Source organism: Drosophila pseudoobscura, chromosome 4 (assembly GCF_009870125.1).
Source record: "Drosophila pseudoobscura strain MV-25-SWS-2005 chromosome 4, UCI_Dpse_MV25, whole genome shotgun sequence".
NCBI lineage: Eukaryota > Metazoa > Arthropoda > Insecta > Diptera > Drosophilidae > Drosophila > Drosophila pseudoobscura.
Window position 1 is genome coordinate 24,364,572 of NC_046681.1, and position 23,046 is coordinate 24,387,617.

At 47.8% G+C, this 23,046-nt stretch overlaps 4 protein-coding genes across 6 annotated transcripts; 2 read left to right on the top strand and 2 right to left on the bottom strand.

The window, feature by feature from the left end:
* Window positions 1-40: 40 nt before the first annotated feature.
* LOC4817300 (MPN domain-containing protein CG4751) lies at window positions 41-5,521 on the top strand. Its single transcript, XM_001356758.4, has 6 exons — window positions 41-499; window positions 565-925; window positions 993-1,080; window positions 1,137-1,306; window positions 1,386-1,634; window positions 1,697-5,521. Exons 1-6 carry the CDS (start codon window positions 179-181, stop codon window positions 4,831-4,833), a joined length of 4,326 nt encoding a protein of 1,441 aa, XP_001356794.3. The 5' UTR covers window positions 41-178; the 3' UTR covers window positions 4,834-5,521.
* A 598-nt stretch (window positions 5,522-6,119) lies between these two features.
* Window positions 6,120-8,512, top strand: hgo (homogentisate 1,2-dioxygenase). Its single transcript, XM_001356759.4, has 8 exons — window positions 6,120-6,228; window positions 6,754-7,023; window positions 7,081-7,267; window positions 7,330-7,450; window positions 7,504-7,634; window positions 7,686-7,967; window positions 8,029-8,210; window positions 8,281-8,512. Exons 1-8 carry the CDS (start codon window positions 6,214-6,216, stop codon window positions 8,416-8,418), a joined length of 1,326 nt encoding a protein of 441 aa, XP_001356795.3. The 5' UTR covers window positions 6,120-6,213; the 3' UTR covers window positions 8,419-8,512.
* Gyc32E (Guanylyl cyclase at 32E) lies at window positions 8,449-22,601 on the bottom strand. The gene is made up of 23 exons (XM_002132715.3): window positions 22,102-22,601; window positions 14,135-14,265; window positions 13,952-14,063; window positions 13,813-13,887; window positions 13,645-13,752; window positions 13,459-13,582; window positions 13,246-13,395; window positions 13,071-13,179; window positions 12,620-12,704; window positions 12,400-12,552; window positions 11,676-11,828; window positions 11,436-11,617; window positions 11,267-11,375; window positions 11,128-11,194; window positions 10,973-11,070; window positions 10,610-10,920; window positions 10,371-10,540; window positions 10,114-10,303; window positions 9,774-9,914; window positions 9,516-9,708; window positions 9,256-9,462; window positions 9,042-9,200; window positions 8,449-8,967 (listed from the first exon to the last, which is right to left on the bottom strand). Exons 1-23 carry the CDS (start codon window positions 22,303-22,305, stop codon window positions 8,584-8,586), a joined length of 3,615 nt encoding a protein of 1,204 aa, XP_002132751.3. The 5' UTR covers window positions 22,306-22,601; the 3' UTR covers window positions 8,449-8,583.
* On the bottom strand, window positions 14,509-15,477 carry LOC6903028 (uncharacterized). 3 transcript variants are annotated; one of them, XM_002132716.3, is made up of 2 exons: window positions 14,784-15,477; window positions 14,509-14,719 (listed from the first exon to the last, which is right to left on the bottom strand). In XM_002132716.3, the coding sequence occupies exons 1-2, from the start codon at window positions 15,386-15,388 to the stop codon at window positions 14,671-14,673; spliced, it is 654 nt and encodes a 217-aa protein (XP_002132752.3). In that variant the 5' UTR covers window positions 15,389-15,477; the 3' UTR covers window positions 14,509-14,670. The 3 variants fall into 3 exon arrangements, with proteins under 3 accessions (XP_002132752.3, XP_033236024.1, XP_015036197.2); XM_033380133.1 differs by having other exon boundaries at window positions 14,509-14,673; window positions 14,747-15,477; XM_015180711.2 differs by having other exon boundaries at window positions 14,509-14,678; window positions 14,747-15,477.
* Window positions 22,602-23,046: the final 445 nt, after the last annotated feature.

Genomic DNA, 23,046 nt, shown 5'->3' on the forward strand with positions numbered 1-23,046 from the left:
GTATATATTTTATGCGATACACACACAATCATCGATACTATCGATGTTGCCATCGATGTTTCTGCAGCTCTATAATAAATCAACACTACTTTGCTACCACATACACAAATTCTGCGGCGTTGTGAGGAGAATTGCATTAATTTTAAGGCTTTGTTGATCAAATTCTAGACGAAGACGCATGGAGAACGGCGTGGAAAATGGTTCACTGGTCGATGGCGACCAAGTAGACGAGTGTGGCGAGAACCAGGTGGTAAGCAGCTCTGAAGGTGAGGGCGATGGGGAGGGGGAGGCTCAGCAGCCGCCGCCGCTGCCGCAAACAACAAATAATTGCGAGGGGGATGGGGAATGCGATTTGTCGACACCGACAACCGCCGTAGCCATCCCGGATCCAGAGCCAACGGTAGTCGATATTGCAGCAGCACCCGCGACCATACTAGACGACAGTCTCTGTGAAAAGGATGTGGACAGTGATGCGCCGGACGACGACAACGACGATGAGGTGAGCATGGCTACTCACAAACATATCTGCCCGCCTGTGCTCACACATGCACCTTTAAATTTTAGGCCAAGGAGAACTACGAGGGCTTCAATGGCACCGTCGGACGCAACGTTACTCTGCAAACGCTGATGGCCGCCAATGTGCTGCAGCCCGGCAAGGGTCTGATGACCATCGAGTACCTTGGCCAGAAGTTTGTCGGCGACCTGCTGTCCGATGGCAAAATCAAATCGCAAGAGACTGAAACGATATTTCTCACACCCAGTGCCTGGGCCATGCACTGCAAGCGCATCATTAATCCAGAGAAGAAGAGCGGCTGCGGCTGGGCATCGGTCAAGTACAAGAACAAGAAATTGGACTCGTACAAAAACACCTATCTGCGGAAGTGTGCCCTGCAAAAGGAATCCACACCTGACGACGGTGATCCAGGTAAGTGTCCAGCCAGCTACCTGGCCTTCCTTTGTTGGTAATCCGTTATAAATTGTTTTCGTTGTAGATGCTGAGCGAAAGACTGACTCTCCGGAGATAATCGTGAAGAGGACTGTTTTCGCACACAACAGCATATCGAATCGGAATATTGTTCAGTGAGTATTTTCCATAACCGTTGAAAGTCTGAATTCTTATGGAGATTTACTCACAGCGATGCCAACATGCTCATTGAGTCCGTGCCGTTCACGTCTGTGGGTAAACTGCAGCCCTTCCTGATAACCATTAATTCGTCGGCTTTGCTGCTGGCCGACTTCCACAGCCATCTGACAGTGCGCGAGGTCTGCGGCTACTTGGGCGGCACCTGGGACATGAACACACACAGTGAGTCCGGCTCGTGGTTCCACATCTCCAGAGTCTAGAGACCAGCCCTAACCTCGTCTAAACTTTACTCCTTCGGCAGCTCTATCGATTACAAAGACATATCCTTGTCGCAACACGCGATTCGATCGACAGCGAGCCGGCGAAGTGGAGCGCGATATACAGAAGATGATGATCCAGGATCAGTTGCTGCTGGTGGGATGGTATCACTCCCATCCCAAGTTCCAAGCGGAGCCCACACTGCGTGACTGCGACTCTCAGCTGGACTACCAGATACGAATGCGCGGGGCGAGCGATCTTACCTACACGCCCTGTGTTTCCCTCATTCTTTGTATGACAGAGAATTGCCTAAAGATTTTAGGAATGTATGTAATTCTTAATCTTTTCTTGCAGCACCCTACTATGATGAGAATCCCACATTGGAGTCGGTGGTCAAATGTATTTGGATTGTGCCGCCTAACGAGAACAAGCAGGCCATGGAATACGGACGACCCATGCTCATGCAGTACTCGGTGCTGCCGGACAAGGAGATACCGGAGGAGGTGCGCACAGAGATACAGCTGTGCGTGGATTACTACTCACAGTATCGCGGCGAAGTGGTCAAGTTCCGCAACATCTTCAACAACGATGTGACATACAACGAAAAGCTGAAGAACACCTTGTACCCGAAATTCCCATCGAAGCAGAGCGACAAGGCGCTGTGGAACTGGATATGCGCTGTGCTGGACTGTGAGCAAGAGGATGATTTCATACCACCGAAGACCATTAAGATTATCGACAACGATGAGATGGATGTGAAGATGGAGACACAGCCAGGAGCCGGTGCTGGGGCGACTAGTGAGGCCACTAGCGATGTAAAGCTGTCATCGGCCAAGGAAGAGCCTCTCGCCGATGGTGCGACATCCATTGAGGAGAGTGCGCGCAAAGCGGAAGAGGAATCATCTGCCCAGGCTGAACAGAAGGCGAGGGACCTCAAAGTGATGTCGCTGCAGGAGCAGCTCTGTATGCCATCCGGCCTGAACATGAATCCAGTGCGCATGCTGTCGCCACTAGCGACTCCCAATCCCACGAGCAGCCTACCCGCAGTTCTGCCAAATCTTGCGGCTCCTGCAATGCCACCGTCGGCCACCACGAGCCAGCTGCTTCCCCCACAGACACCGAGTGGAAGTGTGGCAATCGCCCCCTCAGCCGTCACAACGTCAGCCCTGACCTCTGCGTTGACCGCCTCGCCGCGGGATAGCCCCATCACCATATCGAACTCGGCCAGTCCGGCTAAGTTCGAGGTGCCCGTGCGAGCCTCTCCGTCGCCGGCCAAATCGGACGCCTCGTCCCACACGTCCACGTCCCGCACTCGAAACTCGCCAGCGCCAAGTCCGGGCAAATTCAGTGTCAGCGACATTGCCCGCAACAGCCCCAGCATTACGCCCAACAAGTACGAGGCAGCAGCAGGTGCCCTGGTGCCACCAGCAGCGGCCTGTCTACCCACAGCCAACGATCTGATGGCCGCCAGTCTGGCCCAGCTCGCCGGACAGCTACCGCCGAACTTCCTGCAGGCAGATCTGGCAGCCCTCTTCCAGCAGCAGCGCAAGGATTACGGCAACTCGTCGCTCAATCAATTGGCGGCAGCTGCGGCGAAAGTGGGAGGCTCCAAGCAGGGCAGCAATGCAGCCAATGCAGCTTCCGCATCCGCGGCGGCGGCAGCAGCGGCCCTGGGCGGTCTGAATGATCCGAATGTTGCAGCAGCGGTGGCCGCCTACTCGAACAGCTTCAACATGCCACTGCCCACGGGCACGGGAGGCGGTGGAGGTGGTGGAGGTGCTGGTGGTAGCAGCAGCAACAACAACAGCCACAGCAACAGTAAATCCAAGTCTGAAAGGTCGTCAAAATCCTCATCGTCGTCGTCCTCCTCGAACTCGAGCTCCACGTCCAATTCGTACAAAACGAAGCTGATGAAGGAGCTGGACGAGCTGAAGAACGATCCCCTGAAGATGAGCGAGCTTATCCGCTCCCCGGAGTATGCAGCGCTGCTCCTGCAGCAGGCAGAGGCGCTGGGAGCCACCACACTGGGCACCCTTGGATTCGGCTCCGACTACAGCTATCTGACAGGAGCGGGACTGGGAGTGCCCACGGCCAGTGCGCTCACTGGCAGCCAGCCCTCGAACTCGTCGTCTGGCAAGTCCTCGAAGTCGTCCCCATCGACGTCTGCCTCCGCTTCGGCTGCGGCAGCTGCGGCTGCCCTCAATGCGGACTACAACAACTTGATACAGGCCTCGAAGCTGCTCGGCTACGACTCCTACATGCAGCAAAGTAAGCAGAGTAATGACCTCAACGCGTTCCTGCAGCAACAGATGGCTGGTCTGGCCGCCGCTGCCATTCCTCCGCCTCCAGTCGCCAGCAGCAGCAGCAGCTCCAAGAAGCAGCAACAGCAACAACACCAACAGCAGCAGCAACAACTACAGCAGCAGCAGCAGCAGCAACATCAGCTGCAGCAGCAGTCGGCCCAGGCGGACTACACGGCTCTGCTACAGACCTACACCAAACTGTTCGATCCCAACAATCAGTTTGCGGCGGCAATGGCCTCCAACAAGCACATGGCCGGGGCCCACAACGAACTCTCGGCCCTGCTTAACGCTGGAGCAGGCATCGGTGGGGGTGGCGGCGGCGGCGGCGGCATCAGCTCAAAGCAGAAACAAAAGGACATGGGAAACGATATGCTGAACCAGCTGCTGCAGCTAGAGAAGCAGGACTCGGAGATCAAGGCGCTGTTGTACCGTCAGAACAAGGCTGCCGCCGACTTGGATGCTCTGTTTGCCACGCCATCGGGGGCTGTGGTGGGGGCCGGTTCCTCGTCGAACTCGATGAAATCCTCCGGCTCGTCGGGCGGTGCTGGCGGAACGGGTGTACCCTCGCCCTCGTCCCTGTCGAGTCCGGCCGCCTACTACAATGCATTGGCCCAGGAAAAAATGCAGGACTATGCGGCCTTCTTCCAGCAGCAGCACGGAAAATACGGCATACCAGATCCGCTCTCGAAGACGACCCTGGCCGCCAACAATATGTTTATGTCGCCGTCGGCGCTGTTCAAGATCCAACAAGAGTCGCTGTCGGCCATGATGATGAAGCCACCGAAGTCGACTACACCATCGTCGGCGCGCACCCGAGAATCCTCGGCTTCGCCGGCCCTGGAGCGACTCACCCCAACCAAGTCGTCCAGCAGCGGCGGTGGTGGCAGCAACTCGAACTCTGGTAGCAAATACAACTTCAGTGCCGTGGATCTGGCCATATCGAGTGTGCCCTCAAACACGCCGTCACCGGCCCCGTCCGATGGCAGCAGTGGCTCCTCTCACCGACGGCCATCGCCAGACCTGAGCCGACTGTACGGGGAGCTGGCGCCCCCGGGCGGCCTTCTCGGCAGCGGGGTGCCCAAAAAACGCATGGAGTTTGCCTCGGTGGCCGATCTGGCTGCACCGCCGCCAGCCAAGATTCCCAAGAGCAGCATGAGCGATGACATCCTGAACCTGTCGCACGATTAGGATCCTTGCCAGCAGACGCAGACGCAGATGCAGTATTTCCCCATCAGTATCTATCCTCATACGTATCGTAACGTAACGTAGCACTCATAAGCGTACCAGTGTCCGTCATTTTAATCGCCCCATCCGAGTGGAAGTATCACGATCTTTCGGGACAAAACCTAATTCTATTGATTGGTTTGTCAACAATATTTCTCTCAAGTTGTACCCTTATTTAAGTGAATTTCTGTTTAGGTGTAAAGTTCATAGACGAAGCATATGAAACTCAGATAAACTTTCCTTATATTCGTATAACCTTCTTATGACCTTATAATCTGAGCAATCAAAATATGATTTGATATCGATTCATCCCACGATTCATCCCACACCATTCCAGATATGCCGTGCATATTTGTCATCAGCCAGAATCATCTGATCTGTATCCATCGTATATTGTAGATTTCGCCAGTCCTGCGAGTGAATCTCCGCTTTTACTCACGAGCGTTGCATGTCCTTAAACGGTTTAATTTAATGTACTCGTACTAATTTAGTCTTAATTACTGCATAAAAGTACTTTAAGTATTTTAATATACAGACAGACAGACGAACCGAACGGACGGACATGAAAGACACATCAACTGTATTGTATTTGCCTACCGCATAACTATAACTTTGAATCTTTGCCGCAATAAATTACACGACTAGTTACTTACTTTAGTGGTTTACTGGACTTTACTACTTAACTTAGCATCTTGGAAGGTGCATACTACGGAGATGGCGTCAAACGCTTGCTGTGAAGAAGACCATCCCGAAGACTATTACCGTCGTCGCGTCGGAAAGACTAATATTTGACTGCTAAATTTGCTAACAGCAGCGGGAATAATCATAATCCTATTTTAAATTTGTTGTAGAGGGATTTGGATTGAGAGAACGAGATGTTATTATTGCTGTTAAGCGTCAAGCAGAGGTCTAACGACTGGAAAATACTCTTTTCCATTTGCAGCTCTCAATTTATCTCAAAGACACAGGTTCGTTACATTCGTTGCTTCCGATTAGGCATACATCTAGCTGTAGTATTGGGGGCCGGAAAACCAGAATATCTGCTATGCTAAGTCGACCCATGATATGCCTCTCTGAGGTTCAGTGCTTCGATTTAGATATAAGCAAAATCAAAACAATCTCGCATAAACAACAGGGGGCGCAGGTGTTGGTTTTTGCCTCTGCTATCATTCGGTAGGTTTTGGAGGACTGGCCTATTCCCGGCGACTAGTTTCTCCAGCAGGTATTCAAAACACTTGCCATCTAGTAACTGGTAAACAAGTGGCCTGACTAGACCGATCGTGTATAAATACAAGTCTCTGCTGATCGACGAAGTTCAGTTGATACTTTTGACCGCTTGAGGATATGTCGCAGTATAAGGTAAACGTTTGCTCAAACATTTCGTGATTCGTGAATCTTAATCCGTTGAATTTGGCCAGAAAAGAAAGCTGTGCTCTGCTTGCGAGTTATATTTTTAGAACCCAACAACAGTTTAATAGTGTACAGTCTGTGTTTCTTGATCAATGGATATATGAGAAAATGAGTATAATACTCGTACAGTGCTACCAGCTTATAGAAACAATATTATCATATCATTAGATTCGTATTAGTTTATCTGATTTTTGAGTTCTAACACTCTGGAATCGCTTTGCCAAGCGGCCTGTTGATTTTAGGTCCTTTCTTCAATCTACGATTTGATTAAAGACTTTAGTTCTTTAAATATGGATAACGATCACATAATGCTTAATTTAGCTAAATAAACCGACAGATATGGCACGCGCCCTCTACCTGTGACACACCTCACACTCATACTCTCCGGTTTCTTCGAAATAAACAAGTTTCCGATTGGGAGAGCGTACAAATCTCCGGCACAACATTTATAGAGCTATCATCTTTTCAATTTAGTACCTGTCGGGTTTTGGCTCGCACTTTTCCTCCGAGGATGAGCGGTATCCCAACTCCCTGCCGTTGGGTCAGAACTCGCCTCAGGTTTGTCCTTACAAACTTTATGCAGAGCAACTCTCAGGAAGCGCCTTCACAGCGCCTAGAACCGAAAACGTAAGGACCTGGCTCTACAGAAAACTGCCTTCGGCAGTGCATCAGCCATTCCAGCCGTTCAAAGGGGCGACCTATTTCAAGCAAAACTGGGATGAGCAGCCACCAAACCCAAATCAGGTGAATATTCATTGGTGTTTATCATAGAAATGTGCAGCAATCCCTTTCGCTACTTAGCTTCGCTGGAAACCCTTCGATTTGCCGCCTCAGCAGGGCAGGAAGATTACCTTTGTAGAGGGTCTGCATACGGTCTGTGGTGCTGGCGATCCAAGGGCTCGACATGGACTGGCGATCCACATATACTCGTGCAACGAGTCCATGGATAACTCGGCTTTCTACAACAGCGATGGTGATTTTTTGATCGGTAAGAGGGAGTTTTTTTCCGTTGGATACTATAATTTTATGATACCCTATTCTTCATTCCAGTGCCTCAGCAGGGAATTTTGGATATAACCACCGAGATGGGTCGCATGAAAGTGGCACCCAACGAGATTTGCGTGATCCCTCAGGGCATTCGATTCGCTGTCAGTGTGAACGGTCCCTCCAGGTAAGGAAATGGCTGGGGATTGGCATATCTTTAATTGGTAAATTGGTTTTCAGAGGCTATATACTGGAGGTGTACGATGGTCATTTCGTTTTGCCAGACCTGGGGCCCATCGGTGCCAATGGTCTGGCCAATCCCAGGGACTTTGAAACGCCAGTGGCTTGGTTCAATGATCAACCCATCGAAGGTGACTACATTCCCATTAACCTCGAGCAGTCAATCTAATAAGCATCTGAAGACTTCCAGGTTATATCCAAATTCCAGGGCAGTCTCTTTGTTGCCCAGCAGAATCACAGTGTCTTCGATGTGGTGGCCTGGCATGGAAACTATGTTCCCTACAAATACGATCTATCCAAGTTCATGGTCATCAATTCGGTGAGCTTCGACCACTGCGATCCCAGCATCTTCACAGTCCTCACGTGTCCAAGTCTGAGGGCTGGAACCGCCATTGCCGACTTTGTCATCTTCCCACCCAGGTGGTCCGTTCAGGAGCACACGTTCCGACCGCCCTACTATCACCGTACGTAGAGATTGACCAAAAAAATAGATATTCTATAATTAATGTTGTACTTTTTCGATAGGAAACTGCATGAGCGAGTTTATGGGTTTGATTTTGGGTAAATATGAGGCCAAGGAGGATGGCTTTGCTGCTGGTGGAGCCACTCTCCACTCGATTATGACCCCACATGGTCCGGATGTAAAGTGCTTTGACGGCGCCTCAAATGCGAAACTTGTGCCGGAACGTATCGCTGAGGGAACACAGGTTTGTGTTGGGTCTGAATAACTTTAAAATATGTAGGATATTGATGTCCTCTATCCTTTATCCCTTTAAGGCCTTTATGTTTGAGTCCTCGCTGAGTCTGGCCGTCACCAAATGGGGAGAGGACACATGCCAGAAGCTGGATGCCGCTTACTATGAATGCTGGCAGGCCCTAAAGGATAATTTTACACTTGGCAAAGCTCAGAAATAGTTCTTGTGCCAAATAAAAGCACAGAATATATACGTACTAATAATATGTAATTACGTATATGTATATAATTGAATCACAAACACATAAACATTGATGGACGTCAGGAAATAGTTCTAGATCGATGTAGATCCCATCTGAAGCTCCTCTGTCAAAGATATGGACGTCTTATAGTCTAAAGGTAATGCTTGGCGCCGATCGCGGACTTCGATTGTTAAAGAGTTGACTGCTGTTCAGGCGACACACGCACAGATGACTGCAGTTCATCGGCGTCGGTTCGGTCATCTTTGGGAACTCTGGTGTCTCGTGGGAGTTGGTCACATTGTCATCGGAGCGACGACTGTACAAGCATTTCGTGGCACAGTTGCAGGCACCAGTTCTGATGTTGACCGGCAGGGCCGTGGGGCTGCGATACTGCAGCACTGTGTGATCCATGCTGGTCCGGCTCATTGAACAGTAGGCATCCACAGTGTCCACGGTGCTGATGAGGTCCGGCGTCAGCTCGGGCTGTAGGCGATTCGTGAGCCAATAGGTTCGCATGTCACCCTTGCCCTACGATTACAGTTGGATTGTATAATCAACAGAAACTTCTAACACCCTGTACACTCTGCACACTCTGAGCTTACCTTTATGCTGGTCAGACCCCGTTCGATGCAGACATAGCTGCCAATTGACTGCAGGAGCTGGTACGTGACCTCTGAGATGTGGATTTTCATAGACTCTCCGGTGCTCTCCATGCGCGAGGCTGTGTTCACAGTGTCCCCAAAGAGGCAGTATCTGGGCATCTAATAGGGTTTGATGTTTCAATCATGCATCTAATGTTTTGTGGTCTTCACATACCTTCTGTCCCACGACACCTGCCGCACACGGGCCCGAGTGTATTCCGATGCGAAACTGTACAGTTTCTGTGGGCTTGTGGCGGATCTTGAGATTTGCCACCGTCTCCAGCAAGTGCAGGGCCAAGGAGGCTATCTCCCCAGCGTGTCGGTTTCCATTCTGCAACGGCAATCCGGACACCACCATATAGGCATCCCCAATCGTCTCAACCTGGATGGGATCAACGTTTTTGAATGAATCTTTAAGCTCCTCTATAACCGCACCTTATAAACATCATAGTTGGATATAATGGTATCGCAGCAGGTGTACAAATCATTCAACATCTCCACCACCTCAAAGGGTGTGCTGGTGGTGCAGAGTTCCGTGAATCCCACAATGTCGCTAAACAGGATGGTCACGCAATCAAAACATTCTGCTTCGACGGGATCCCCTCGCTTCAGTAGCTCGGCAACAGTTCTGCCAAAGGAAGGGAGATTTAAGTGAAGCAAACTCCTCGATGGGTTGGTGTCAGAAAATCTTACTTGGGCAGCATCTGGTAGAGGAGCATATCCGTTTTCTTTTTCTCTTCGTAAAGCAAATTGGTTCGCTCCTGTACGAGGCCCTCCAGATTGTAGGCATACTTCTCCATTATCGAGAGCATGTTATCGAATATGTTGGGTTTTCTGTAAATGGATTGAATGGGTTTGATGAGTAGTAGATTTAAAGTAACCCTAGACGTCTGTCCGTTCGTTGAAGTAACCTGGAAAACAGGTACCAAAAAAACTCTTCCCACAAAAGCCCACAGATGGATATCCCCTTCCTCGCATATTCACATCTACACAGTTTCCTTGTGAAATTATAGGTCACATTTTGGGTACATACAAACCAGCCTGCAACTCCTTCAAGTGCATGCGCACCAGCCGAATGTCCGGGCGGACCTCTGGATCCTCGTCCCAGCACTGGCAGAGGCACTGCCGGATGTAGTCGGGTATGTCCAAGTGGGTGTGCGTCAGAGCCGGACGGAATACGCCGTGCTGCAGCAGTTCCGGGCATTTGACAAACTTAATTATCTCTTTGGAAAAAGATATGTAGATATTTTGGTTATTTATTGAATTAAATCCAGGGATCTCTGGGCTCACCCTCCTTCGAGTAGGCCGCGTCGCCCCAGGGACCCTTGCGGCCAATCATTTCGTAAAGGAGTATACCGAAGGAGTAGACATCCCCCTTCTGCGAGCCACGGCCCGGTCGATAGGCATCCCTCAAAAGCTCCGGCGCCATGCACAGGGCACGTTTCAATTCCAGCTCACTTCTGCGAACGTCACAAGACCAAAGATGGAGTGCTTTCGTCCCGGTGGAAAGTCAACCAGTAAGTCCTTACTTGTTCGGCTCCTCCTGACCCGCCTTGAGCTCCTGCAGGCCAAAGTCCGATATCTGGCACACCCAGCGGGAGTCGATGAGGCAGTTGCTGGACCGCAGGTTGCCATGCGATATGATCTCCGAGTCGTGCAGGTAAATCATGCCCTTCAAAATGTCCGAGACCAGCGACGACACGAACATGTGGTCCAGATGCAGGTCCTCGTTGGCCAGCACATCCTCCAGGCTGCCTCGGGCACAGTACGTGGTAAATAGGATTACGGATCCATGGTCCGTGGAGGCGCCAATGAAATTGATGATGTTCTCGTGCCGTACCTTGAATTGAGACGGGGGTTATGGGCGTCGATTGCTACTGATTCGGACCTACTTCACGCATTAGTTTCAATTCCTTTCGTATCGATCGCGTGATGTCCACGTTCTTCTTGTGAATCTTCTTCATGGCCACAATATTCCCCCGAAAAAGAGCTGCATCATACGATAATATAATCAAATATGGACCTTAATATGATACTAAATTCCTACCAATATTTGTAAAGGACCTCTTGTTCGGCTCCCCAACCACAAGGATACTTTGACGACAGATTTGAAACTGCAAGAATTTCAAACAGATGGTCGATAAAGAGAGGCATTGAATAGAGTGCTTTAATGAGGATTCACTCACTATGTTCTTGTTGCTGGGATTGTTGTATTCACCCAGATTGATGACCGTCACCTCCTTCATGTCCACCTTCCACAAGAGTCCAGCCAGGGTCTGTTCATAGCGATAATGTCTGCGAAGGCATATAAACACTTAAGTGGAGATACATACTAATGGAAAGATGGGTTCTTGCTTGATTAGTAGAGCGATGGCCACGACCACGACTAGGGCACACAATGGACCCGTGGCCAGGTACCGCCAATCGGGCTTCTTGCGCGGACACAGCTCCCCGTGGAAGCCGCAGACGGGCTCCGCCAGTGGTGGCCGACCATTGAGCCACTGTATGGTTCTGTCGTTCTTTATGTAACGGAACTCCTAAGAATTGGGGAATTATTTAGCACCACTAATAGTGTTCTTTTCAGCTGGTTCTCACGGGTATCATGGAATGCTTGTTATAGGCAAAGAATCCCACTGGCTGCATGGACATCTTGGCCAGGGATCCGCCCGAGGATCCGCTGCTCAAATCGTTCTGCAATGTTATAACCGTGTAATTGCCCTCCGCATCGCCATTGGCATCTATGTAGACCTAAGGAAAGGATGAGAAGTGGAGGTTTGTTAGGCATACTCGTATATGTGGCAGGTCTTAGATGCCTCTAATCCAACTTTAAGATCAGAGGAGACCAATATGAGGCTCTTCTACTGTTACTTTTCTGATAGATGAGAGATACCCCCCGCTGATTTGGCATCCGTAAACTCTGTCCTGTCCTATACTCTCTGTCTCTCCCATCAGCAGCATTGGGTTCAACCTGAAGTAGGAGATAGATGAGCCCCGCAATAGCTACATTCCAGCAGAGACTGCCGCCCAGAAGGCATATCTACGACTCAGCTGAAAGCACATTAGCATCGGTCGACAGTTGACAAATCAACTGTGGACTGGTTGACAGTCCAGCCGATTAACTGGGTCATTTGCACCTGAACTGTTGGCTTTTACGCAGACTTTGTTCGTATTTAAAATGAAATTATTCATATGCACAGTCGAGGGGATATTGCATATTTAATTTTATGAATATTGCTGGAAAATATATTCAGATTTGTCTCAAACAAAAGTTTATTCCCGCTTTACTTGTTTTAGATTAAAAACACTCTCGAATACTTACATCAAATCCCTGTATTGAATGGTAAGATCTATTGAATATATGACTCATTACTAAGTTTCCATCGTATATATCTCCGCCGAGCTTAAGGACCTCCGAAATGGCGCGTACATATATCATAACACTATCGTACAGATGCAGGCCATAAATGGGGACCTAGATTGGGTAGAATAAGGGTGAAAGTAGAGATCTGATGGGATATAGTATTTGAGGTACTACCCACCGATATGTTGTCGAACACACGCTGATGATATGGCACCAGGAATGGAGTCTTGCGCGCATATTCTTTTATTTTCGAGCAAATATCGCTGGAAACACAATGAAACACGGAAGAATAGACGGACAAAAATGGGTTTCGGAATTATGCATAAAATATTGAAAAGCCATGCAAAAGAATTACTGGAAATGGAACTCTAGCATCGAAAGTTGTTTTAGAAATTTTTCAAAAATAATTGGAATAAGAAAAGGATCCCTAAAAGGCACTATATCTCTGCCAAAAGTATAGCCTTAATTGATATCTTCCAATAGTTAATTGAAAACATGCTCAACGAACTCAAACTACATTTGTTGATAGGCAAACTCAAATCGATCCTTTAAATATATCGTATAATGATTGTTTTGAAAGAGGCAACAGAAATACGCACAGTTAGATAACTAAGATTCAGATAAATTACCGAATATGGGGGTTTTGTGGATATGTCATGCTTATTTTTATAACTGAACGAAATGAGATTTTGTCCAGTGATTTGCTCTTTTCTTTTCTAATATAAGGATCTAAATAATCTGGAATAGATGGTGCCATGCATTAGAACTCTAGCCGGGACCGCCTGGATCGAACCAACCACTTACTACGTTCCATAATGTTCACCCGTCGGTTCGAGTCGTAGATCTCGTCGTCCACGGACACCACGATGTAGTCGCCGCTCTCGAGCAGCCGTCGGTTCTGGAGACCTCGCACAAAGTCCACCATCGCTATATGCTCGCCGATAAACACGTAGACTGAGGGATGTTATAGAGTGTCGTGGGATTAGACCCAAAGTTTTGTGGGAGGCAAAAACTTACTGCGTGTCGTCGTGTAGGTCTCTTCTATGATTTTATCAATCTGCGACAGGGTTTTCGTGATTGGGATATAGTCTGATATATACTTGAAGTGGCTGATGGTGAAGTTCCTGGCCTCTGCCAGTTCCTGATACGACAGAGCACCAAGTCAATGGAGGATGTAGCCACAGAATAGCATATCTCACTCACCTGTATGGCCCGTGCCACATCTGAGCCCCAAATGGGCTTGGAGCTCACTACGATGGCAAACTTTTGCCAGTGGAAGGCGCTCAGCAGACTTATCACACTCTTGGAGACCTTTATGGGAAGGCATGAGATGTGTTTAAGGAGTTGCTTGAGGTCTTTGAGAGGCATTACCTTCGAGGCTGGGGCCAGAGTTCGTGCAAAGGTGGGAAATGTGCTTTTGTTGGAGACAATTGAGTCAGAGCATTTCTACATAGGATAGAAGGGAGATGGTGTACAGAAAATACCATGAAGGGAGAGAAGAGAGGCTCACAAATGACAGCATCGGGGTATTCCAGGCGGAGGCCAGCAGGGCCTCGGTCGTACAGCTCTCGTCGGGCCCAATGAAGGCTGTGATGCCAGTCTCCCGCATTTGGGTCATTGCCCTGGAAAATTCAATCAAAAAAAAGTACAATATCTGCATATGGCCCACTGTTGGGCTGTGGTTACGACTCACCTTAAAGGCTTGATCCGATAGGTACTCTGTTTGCCAATGTCCACGGGCTTGAAGGCCAACTTCTTGCCCGGCAGGAGATGTGGGTTCTTGTTAACGTCTTCCACGGCCAGCGGCAGTCCGCCAAGAGTCACCTGAGGGAAATTGAATCACATTAAAGCAGTAGCCAGGGAAGAGCCAGACGAACCGGCAGCATCCGCAGGGCAGGGCAGGGCGGTACAGGGTTTTGTGTCTTAATTTATTCCTATTTTGTCGGCTAGTGGGGCGGTGGGAAAGGCAAACAACCGACCAAAATATTCCGCTTGGCTTCATCGGCGAAGCACCCCCTCCCCCCCGCAATAAAATATAGCCTGAAACAGGGAAAGTTCTACCCAGGAAAGATTCAGTTTGGGTTTAGTATTTAATTGGTATACTATTGTACATTAGGTAGTATATGTGAAGCAGGATCGCCATATCTGATTGCTGCATCGGTCGAGGCGGCTTAGAGGATCGTCTTGACGGGATCTACACAGCTAGTCCTGGCTGTCTCGTCAAAAGTATTACTGCGCTACATGATAGAACGACCATAAACTGATGTAACTTATCGATCTTTAATGATATGTGGTTTAGAATTACGTGGGTTATGGTTGGAGATCTCAGGGCCATTGCTTACGGATGGATGGTAATCAATTGAAAGCCGTACGACTCGTTTATGCCCCGTATGTAGGCGCGTAGCTCGGGCGACACGTACCTATCGATTCGCGTTGATCGGTGCAGGCAGAGATTTGACAACACGGTAAAGCTGAAGGTCAGAAAAACCACCATCATCGACACGATCCAAAAGCTAATGCACGCCACCACATGGATGAAGCAAAAGTCCATCCTCGAGGTATCCATGGCCAGACAGTGCCACAGGCGATTGGGATACGGCAGTACGCCGGGCAGCACCGTCATGAGCCACGGCAGTAGCATTACCGGCCAGAATTTCCGCCACATGTCCACGCTGGCGTTGCACAGGCATAGCAGAAGGTTCTTGTAGGGGCCCTCATGGCGCAGATACACCAGACCATAGCCGTAGTAAAACAGGCTCATGGCGGCCAGAGAATACAGTGGACTGAAGAGCAGCTCGTGGGCATCAAAGCTCCAGAACATCTGCGCTTGCGGCTTGCGGCCTCTACGTATCTTCACCACCTTGTACTCCACGTCCACCATCGACACGAGGGCCGTCAGCTGGAGCATCAGGAACACACACACCGGATATGGCAAAAACTTGGCCATTTTGTACAGAGTCACAAAAGATAATTTGGAACCAAGAGGTGTAACTATAAAAAACTATTATTTTGAACGATCAGACAGTATAACACAAATGGTAGAGAGTCCTTGATCAGGGTTATGCCCCCCCGTTCTCGTACAGGGGTGTTTTTCTATAGAGGAGTCCACGTCTCGTGCCTCATAGATCCATGGCAGTAGGGCCTTGCATCAGTAGTTCATTAGAAACCATTTGTATTATGAAACAATTAGCCAGCCGCATGTCCTTTGAACGGAAGCCAAAACCAAATCCCACCTAAAACCACATTAAATTAATAGTAAGCCCGGAGTTGCTAATTTAATTATAATTAAATGCTGGGCTGTTGCCAGCCAACCGTGCCTTTAATTAGGGACTGATACACGTTTCAATTGTACGTAGGTTATGTGTAAACAAAATTATTACAATTGTGGCATTTGACAGCCCGCAAAGTTTTGGAGTTGGGCCCCGTCTCGTCCGTTTCCGGCTAAAGGGATGGGAGGCTGTCTGTCTGTCACAGTACGCCGCCGATGCTCGAAGGGGGGGCAAAAAGCCAGGAAGTACTTTTGATCTCGAATATCAAAGTTCTGCCCAAATGGAGCAGTGTCTTGGTTCCGCCATCTCAGAGGGCCTGCTGGACCTAAGGCCTGAGCTAAAGGTGTTTTAGGGAGAACTGAAACATTCAAATTTCAGAAGGCTTTGTGTGGGGAGTAATCAGAGATTTAACCTTTGCTTTTGTCCAAGAAGTTGCAATGTCCTTTAAGAAAGTCCATCTTCCAGTGGTTCCATTACGGTGTACACTTGAGAAGGCCTAAAGATTGGGAGCTCAAGGGATTAACCAAAGGGGTTTTGCTCTAATCGAGCGTCGAACCTTCAAGGCGGAGAGGCTTCAGTAGAGGCTTGCCCTGAGGGCCATAGGTCACAGCGGTGGAAATCAAGCCTGCTCTTTAAAAAATCTACTCTGTCAGTTTTGATTATTCCATAAATCAGCCTTTTATAATGCCATAAAATACAACCATCTGGTGGCTAAACGGCCCTTTTCGAATTACGAGTATTTACTGGAAATTATAAATATTCGTCAAGGTTGAAGTGTGGAGGGGCAGAGCCCCTCCCTCGTCAAATCCATTCGCAGAACGCTATTAAAATAACAAGAGAAAAAAAGGGACTCGGGAAAAGGTAGAGGGATACCAAAAACATACCCGAACATACAGTATACCCTGTACTGTACTGGAAAAAAGCTAGTCCCTAGTCCCTCGTATAGTAGATTCGGGTATAAGATTGGGTATAGTTTCCAGCTTCCCTGTAACAGCAAACATCCATCCTTCCATACGGTTTTGCCCTTTTTAAAGGTGGCTCGCTATAGGGCACACGAGTACGCATCTACTGCCGCCTTTCGTACTTGTTTTAATTCAAATTTTAATCCACTTATAGCGGGGCTTTAAATAAGCAGCCGGCTAGGCCAGTCTCGGTGGCAGGCTGTGGTCTGTCCCCTTCCCTTGTGCACTTGACATCGGATGAGGGACGTGAGATGTGGTGGCGCCTCGACGATGCTCTTGGTGAGCAATTACGGCATTAAATTTGTTGCAAATTCTGGCTTTTGCATGTGAAAACATTTTTGAGTGTGTCCCTTACAAAATTAATTATTTAATTCCCAATTAAAACTTTGCCCAATTCGGCTTAAAAATTCTTCAAAGAAATGCAATGGTAGTGGCTTTAAAGAGAAAATTTGTGGAGTTTTGAGGCCTTTGCCAAAGGCTGTCCGCCAAGCAATTATTCGAACCGCCATAGGCCCCAAAAAGCAGCCACCCATTGCGCCACGTGTGGCCCCGGTTTCGGCCTAAAACAATATTTCCTAGTTTGGGCCAAATGTCGTTGCGTTTTCGTCTGGCCCATGGCTTACGGAAAATTGCAATTTGTGCTCCGAGGCTCAGGCTCAAAGCCGAATGCAATCATTTGGACATTCTGGGAGCAGCAAACGAACAGGATAATGAGGAGATGCAATCGAGTCTTAGCCCACAGCCCACAGGAAGTAATCTCCCAGGACACACTTCTGCTGTACCAAAATGCAATAAAGTGATAGCCTTTTCGGCTGACAGTTGCAATTTATAAGTAATCTATGCATTTGCTTCCTTCTTGACAGAAGATAGATGAAAGTCTTGGCCAGGCGGATGGATGTGTATGCAAGTTGTGGCTGTTTCATGGGACCTCCAAGTAGATGCTCAGCAGCAGAGGGGGCCTGTCACCTGCTCTAATGCAATGGATCTACCTCTCCACCGAGGTGTTGGAGTCTCTGTGTGCTCTGCACTGGCAAGCTAACGAAAAAAAGACGTACACTAAGCTTCTGGTGAAACCTCAGTCACAGGCTCTGCTCTGCATACATGAGCCCCAAAAAAGCACTCGAAACCATACTCGGAGTCGACCCCCTGGATATGGAAGGGCAGGACAGCGCATAAATGCATTGTGAAAATCCGTTGTGATCCCCTTTTACTGACTTCATGAATCCCCCAAACTGACGTCGATATGAAAACTACCTGGTTTATGGGACCCCATGACTGTGAGGTGTTTTAGCGGGTCTATACTGTACAGACCCTGATATAAGGTTACCCTTCCGATGCAGCATATTCCAGGCGGATGTTTTCGCCATCAAGAAGAGCCCATGATGTGGTCAATCTATGCGTTGACAGCCAAGCAGTCGTCTGCGGTCAGTTCCAGAAGTGTCTTGGCGAGCAGGAAGGCACAAGACACCCCCAAGCACGACAAAGTCTGTGCGGATCTACTGGGCTGCCAGCCGCCAAGACATCGAGGGCAGCCAGCGGACGTTCTGCCTCTGTCGCCCCTAAAAGCGGTTTAGAGCATCAGCCCGGTTTACACCCACACCAGAACCTTGAAAACTATGTGCAAAGAATGCAATGGAAAGCTCAGTCTGTAGTTACGGCACCTACCATGGAGGGAATGCAGATTGTTAGGGGTCACTGCTTACAGGTCACTGTGGGGGTGCGGCGCAGGCAGCGAAGCTAGGAAAGACCAAACGAGACGGCTAGAGGACATGTGATGAACCAGGAGCCATTGAAACCCTGGAGCATATTATCTGTAACAGCCCGGCTCTCTCAGGGTCAAGGAGAAGATACCTGGGCGCCCGGAGCTGCTATTGCTAGAAGATGCCTCCAAGAGGAAGCCTTTCCAAAACAATACCAATACCTCGATTCTTGAGGACTTTGAGACCTCATAAGCACTCTCGCGATGGTTTATATACCTCCATCCAGATAACTAAGGGCCATAGTGCCCTTTTGGTGGTCCCTCTGAGGGACATTTAATTTACTTGAATGAAAAATGGTATTTACCACCACACCTGTTTCATATGCATACTCGTAACTACGATAAGAAAATTCTTATTCATTGGAAATAATGGAATAAATGAAAGATGTTCCAGAAAATATAAGAAGTTACTTTTACCGAGAGAACGAAATTGCTTGAATCCTTGGCTTTAATTGCATTTTGTAGCCTTTGAATGAAGGCATATTTGCAATTCAAAAGATTGTACTTAATTAATCATGCTCTCGCTCATACTCTGCTGCAAGTAGAGTTTTTCCTTTTTTAACAAGTGTTTCCTGTTTAACAAGTGGTGAAAAGATTGCACCCCAAGGACGCCAGGGACTCAAGGCAGACTTTAATTCTTTTCAAATGAGTGCAGGCCCTGAATGAACTTAATTTTCGGAATGTCGAGACCCACTTTGATTGCCAGCAAGCACAATACCTAGAGAACACTTAATATTCTTCATCTAGCATTATTTTTCTACCAAGGGAACAGCATTGTTTGAATGGAGTGCATATTTTCATATCAAAAGAATGAAATTAATTAATCATGCTCTCATATTCTGCTTCACGTAGGGGTTTTCCTTTTTTCTGACGTCCTTAATGTTTAACAAGCGGTGAAAAGTGGCGCGCCTTTTACGGAAATAAGCAACATCCTGGTGAAAGGTGGCAAGATGACAGATGACCTGGCAATTAACTAGCTACAGCATGTGTTTTAATGCCATAGTAACCCGGCACAGTGGGCCCAGTACTCGAAGCCAGTTGCAAAATAAAGAAGAGACTGTCTTCCAGGGGCAATTTCCATAACAATCATTCGATGGGGGTACTCGTTTATTGGGGGTGCTCGATAGAGTTCAGTTTCACCCCACTGTTTCGTGTTACCTACTGTGGAACGCATGGAAAAAATTCCATAAAAAGAAGGCCCTTAGCATAATAGCTCTTTGCTGGCTTAAAATAAATTGAAGCAATTTTCCGACCAGCAGAACGGAGAACCGGCCAAAAACGAAGGGAATTTGTCGCTATAGTTCCCGGCTTGTGGTGTCCGCCGACAAAGCCTCCTCCGTCCTCCTGATCCGCCAATCAGTTCCAAGGAAATGTGTCCACTTCTCTAGAAATCAAACACATTAGTGTGCTGGTAGGTGGTGTTCCAAAAGCCGATTTAGCGTTCATTTGATTTCAATAATCTTTGAGAATGTTCGGAGGAAAAATTATTCAAATTCCAGAGCCAAATAGCTGATGGCCAAATCAATTATTCAGTTTGCAACTTTCTGTTGTCGTTTAAACGCTGCTGGCCCCAGGCTCTGGAGGGGAGGGGGGAATAGGCACTAAGCTTAAATATTTCCTTTGAAGTGAAACTTAACTGGAAACAGAATTGGTTTTTAATTTTATAGCAAATGATTTCTGGGAATATTTGTAGCTCTGCCGCTTCCGGTCGGAGCATCGCACTTTTGTACTCCTTATTGATTTTCAGTAAAATATATTTGTACAGATATTGTTGATACAGCTGATGTGTTCTTTTTCCATGAGAAGTCAATTAAAGCCACGATTGATTACATTTAAACGAAAGGAGATTGTGTCCTTTTGATGGCTTCTGTCCTTTTAACGAGCTGTGGCAAGGCGTTGGTGTGGCTTTTATGAGCAATTTCCCCGCTTTATAGCTGGTTTCCCGGAATTGCAAGCTGGACTACCAGATTTATTGGGATACTTTAACACATGTTACACACTTCAATTGCACTCAAAGTACATTTTACTCCTTGAAATAAATTCCATTCGCTAGTCTCCTATTCTCCGAACTTCCCCAAAGAAAAACCCACTATCATATCTCCCCTTTATGAATGAAATTAATTAATATTTCCTTTCTTCTTTTTTGTCTGGTGTGGTTTGAATGCCCTGAAGGGCTATAAAAACCATCGTCGGATGGTACAAAGGGGAACAATAAAACTGGGCGAGATAATATTTACTTAAATTACCAGTCTAGCCTGCTCTACTCTATGTCAATCAATTTGATTTATTCACGTGGTTTTCTCCAGGGAGCACATAGCACATTACGCTCTGAGAAATCTAGGATTGCCCCCACCAAATGATTAAAAACTGAATACCTCCCAAAGTTTTCCATCAAAAAATCTGTACACATGGCCACAAATCCCTGGGATTATAGAAGATGATTAGATTGTGTTTTCATGCCCATCATCACCATATTTTTGATCCACACAATCTCTCATCGTGTGACAGCTTACCCCTCTGTGTGAGATGTACGAAACATTTATTTCCCATTTATATTAAGCCCAACTGAACACGGCCAAGCTGCTGGCTTTGCTGGCCAATTTATGGAGCACAACTGACACTTGATGGATTTGCCTTTGTGCCTTTTATTTGCCCCGAATTCGGGCTTAAAATTTACATATATGCTAGGTCTAGGGACATTCATGCTGGTGCCAATTAAATCGGATTCCAATCGGAAGAAAGCTTTGGGAAGTAGTGCGTACTGATGGGGATTACTGGTCAATCGATTGGAGCTGCATAATCCTTATCCTTAGCTCTCGTGTGCTTCACGTGCACGGCTAGTAAATTGAAAGCAAAACAAAGAAACAAAGAAGGAATCCTTGGGAAAGGTGCCACTTCATTACATCGAAGTCCACATACCCTGAAGGCGGGGTTCACGACTGTCAATATTTCCCCAGGCTATGATACTGTTTAAATATAATTTGTGCAAAAATTTCAATTTAATGACCGTGAGGTGGTGTTACACTGCGTTTCAGAACTATACGAATATGATATCCAGAAAGGCGGAAGGAAGAGAAGACAACTTCCAAAGGAAAACTTCACTCTGAATAAAACACTTTCGAGTCTTCGAAATCTTGGAAAGAGAACACCTGTTCTTGAAGAATTGTATTCGAAACGAATCTTAAATCGAGTTTAACGATCAAGAACTTGGAAATTTGTCATTCCAAAACTATTAGCCGACATATGCTGTCACCCTGTCACCACTTTAAACTGCCTTATGCTTATGAAACGCACTGTGGGTGCGTGCAGAATTATGGACAGCGTATGCCCGTCAAAAGTCTCAAGGCAGGACACGCGCTGGATGATGGGTTGGAGTCATTTTGGTGTCGCCCAATATCGAAGCCATGAATTTGATGATATTTTGCGGACAGGATGCGTTGCCTTGTGGCCCAACGACGGATTCGCATTAGAATTGTAAATGTTCAGCAGTCCTCTCATACATTATGCATGCACATACACAATTAGTTACACAATTTACAATTTACAATTATGTGGCGGGATGGGCGACAGAATTTCGATAATTTCGGTGATATTATATTTTAAAAAATTTTCTATGCAAACAAATCAACGTAAATCAGGAGAGGAGCTTAGGGATATGCCATTTACTTACCCTCATCTGGGAGTATTCCGCTAGGAATCCAATATTTATCGTGTCAGAGAGACGGCGTGTCGAGGATGCTGCTGCCGTTCCTCTGCCCGCCAGGGAGCTCCTCTGAGAGCCCAGCAGCAGCAGGACGAGCATGGCAGCTGGCAACGCGAGATTGCAACAGAATGCGGCTCTGGCTCTGGCTGTGGCTGTGGCAGTGGCAGGCATTCTTAACGGACGCAATAAAGTTTTATTTTTCACGAAACTGATATCGTCACGCACTCGGACGGGGACGACGACACTGATTGACGCACTACGTCACCAAGGAATACTATCACATGGTACGGACTAGAGCCTGGGAGTGCATCTATAAACAACCGACACCAGAGTCCACAGATATTAAAATATATGCTCAATCCCAACAGGTGATGGCAATCCGTTCCGTTTATGTGCGGCACGGCACTGCATCACGGCCGTAGTCTGGCGGAGACTGTGGCTGCCTGTTCCGAGACGGATGGCTTTTTATAGCCTACGCACTTCGTGTCCCGCCTCGTACTCGATTCGGTTCCGGCTTTCGACGGCCGACTGCCGAGGGCTCGGAGGGGTCGCGCCAGTATTAAGTGGTCTATGAATGACAAAAACCATAGAGTCCTGGGATCAGGGGAGGCCCGGTCGTCCTGCTCGTGTTGCGTGAATGGTCACCATGTGAAGGACTTTCGTTTGTTTGTTTTCGTTCCCTCATGGGTCGAAAATTTCCGTTTTTAAATTTACTGTGACCCAATGCTGATTTGTGTACGCCGTAGGCCTAGGCGTAGGCGTGGGATTTATGTCACAACCGGTCGGTCGGTCGGTCGGTCGGTCGGTCGGTCGGTCGCTCGGTCGGATGGCTTCTGGCCTGTTGAGCACATTACTTATTTCCTGTCTGTCTTGCCTTCCTGTCTGATGTTTATCCAACTCATTCTGTCTGCA

Coding starts and splice junctions, on each gene's coding strand:
- Gyc32E (XM_002132715.3), bottom strand. CDS start 22,305: ATGCCTGCCACTGCCACAGCCACAGCCAGAGCCAGAGCCGCATTCTGT. Junction 13,753..13,812: donor CTCTGGCCCCAGCCTCGAAG/GTAATGCCTCTC, acceptor CTTCCCATAAAG/GTCTCCAAGAGTGTGATAAG. Junction 9,709..9,773: donor CTCTACCAGATGCTGCCCAA/GTAAGATTTTCT, acceptor TTCCTTTGGCAG/AACTGTTGCCGAGCTACTGA.
- hgo (XM_001356759.4), top strand. Junction 7,024..7,080: donor AGCCACCAAACCCAAATCAG/GTGAATATTCAT, acceptor TTCGCTACTTAG/CTTCGCTGGAAACCCTTCGA. Junction 7,635..7,685: donor CAATGATCAACCCATCGAAG/GTGACTACATTC, acceptor AAGCATCTGAAG/ACTTCCAGGTTATATCCAAA.
- LOC4817300 (XM_001356758.4), top strand. CDS start 179: ATGGAGAACGGCGTGGAAAATGGTTCACTGGTCGATGGCGACCAAGTA. Junction 1,307..1,385: donor CTGGGACATGAACACACACA/GTGAGTCCGGCT, acceptor CTCCTTCGGCAG/CTCTATCGATTACAAAGACA. Junction 1,635..1,696: donor CTGTGTTTCCCTCATTCTTT/GTATGACAGAGA, acceptor CTTTTCTTGCAG/CACCCTACTATGATGAGAAT.
- LOC6903028 (XM_002132716.3), bottom strand. CDS start 15,388: ATGGCCAAGTTTTTGCCATATCCGGTGTGTGTGTTCCTGATGCTCCAG. Junction 14,720..14,783: donor CAATTGATTACCATCCATCC/GTAAGCAATGGC, acceptor ATATCATTAAAG/ATCGATAAGTTACATCAGTT.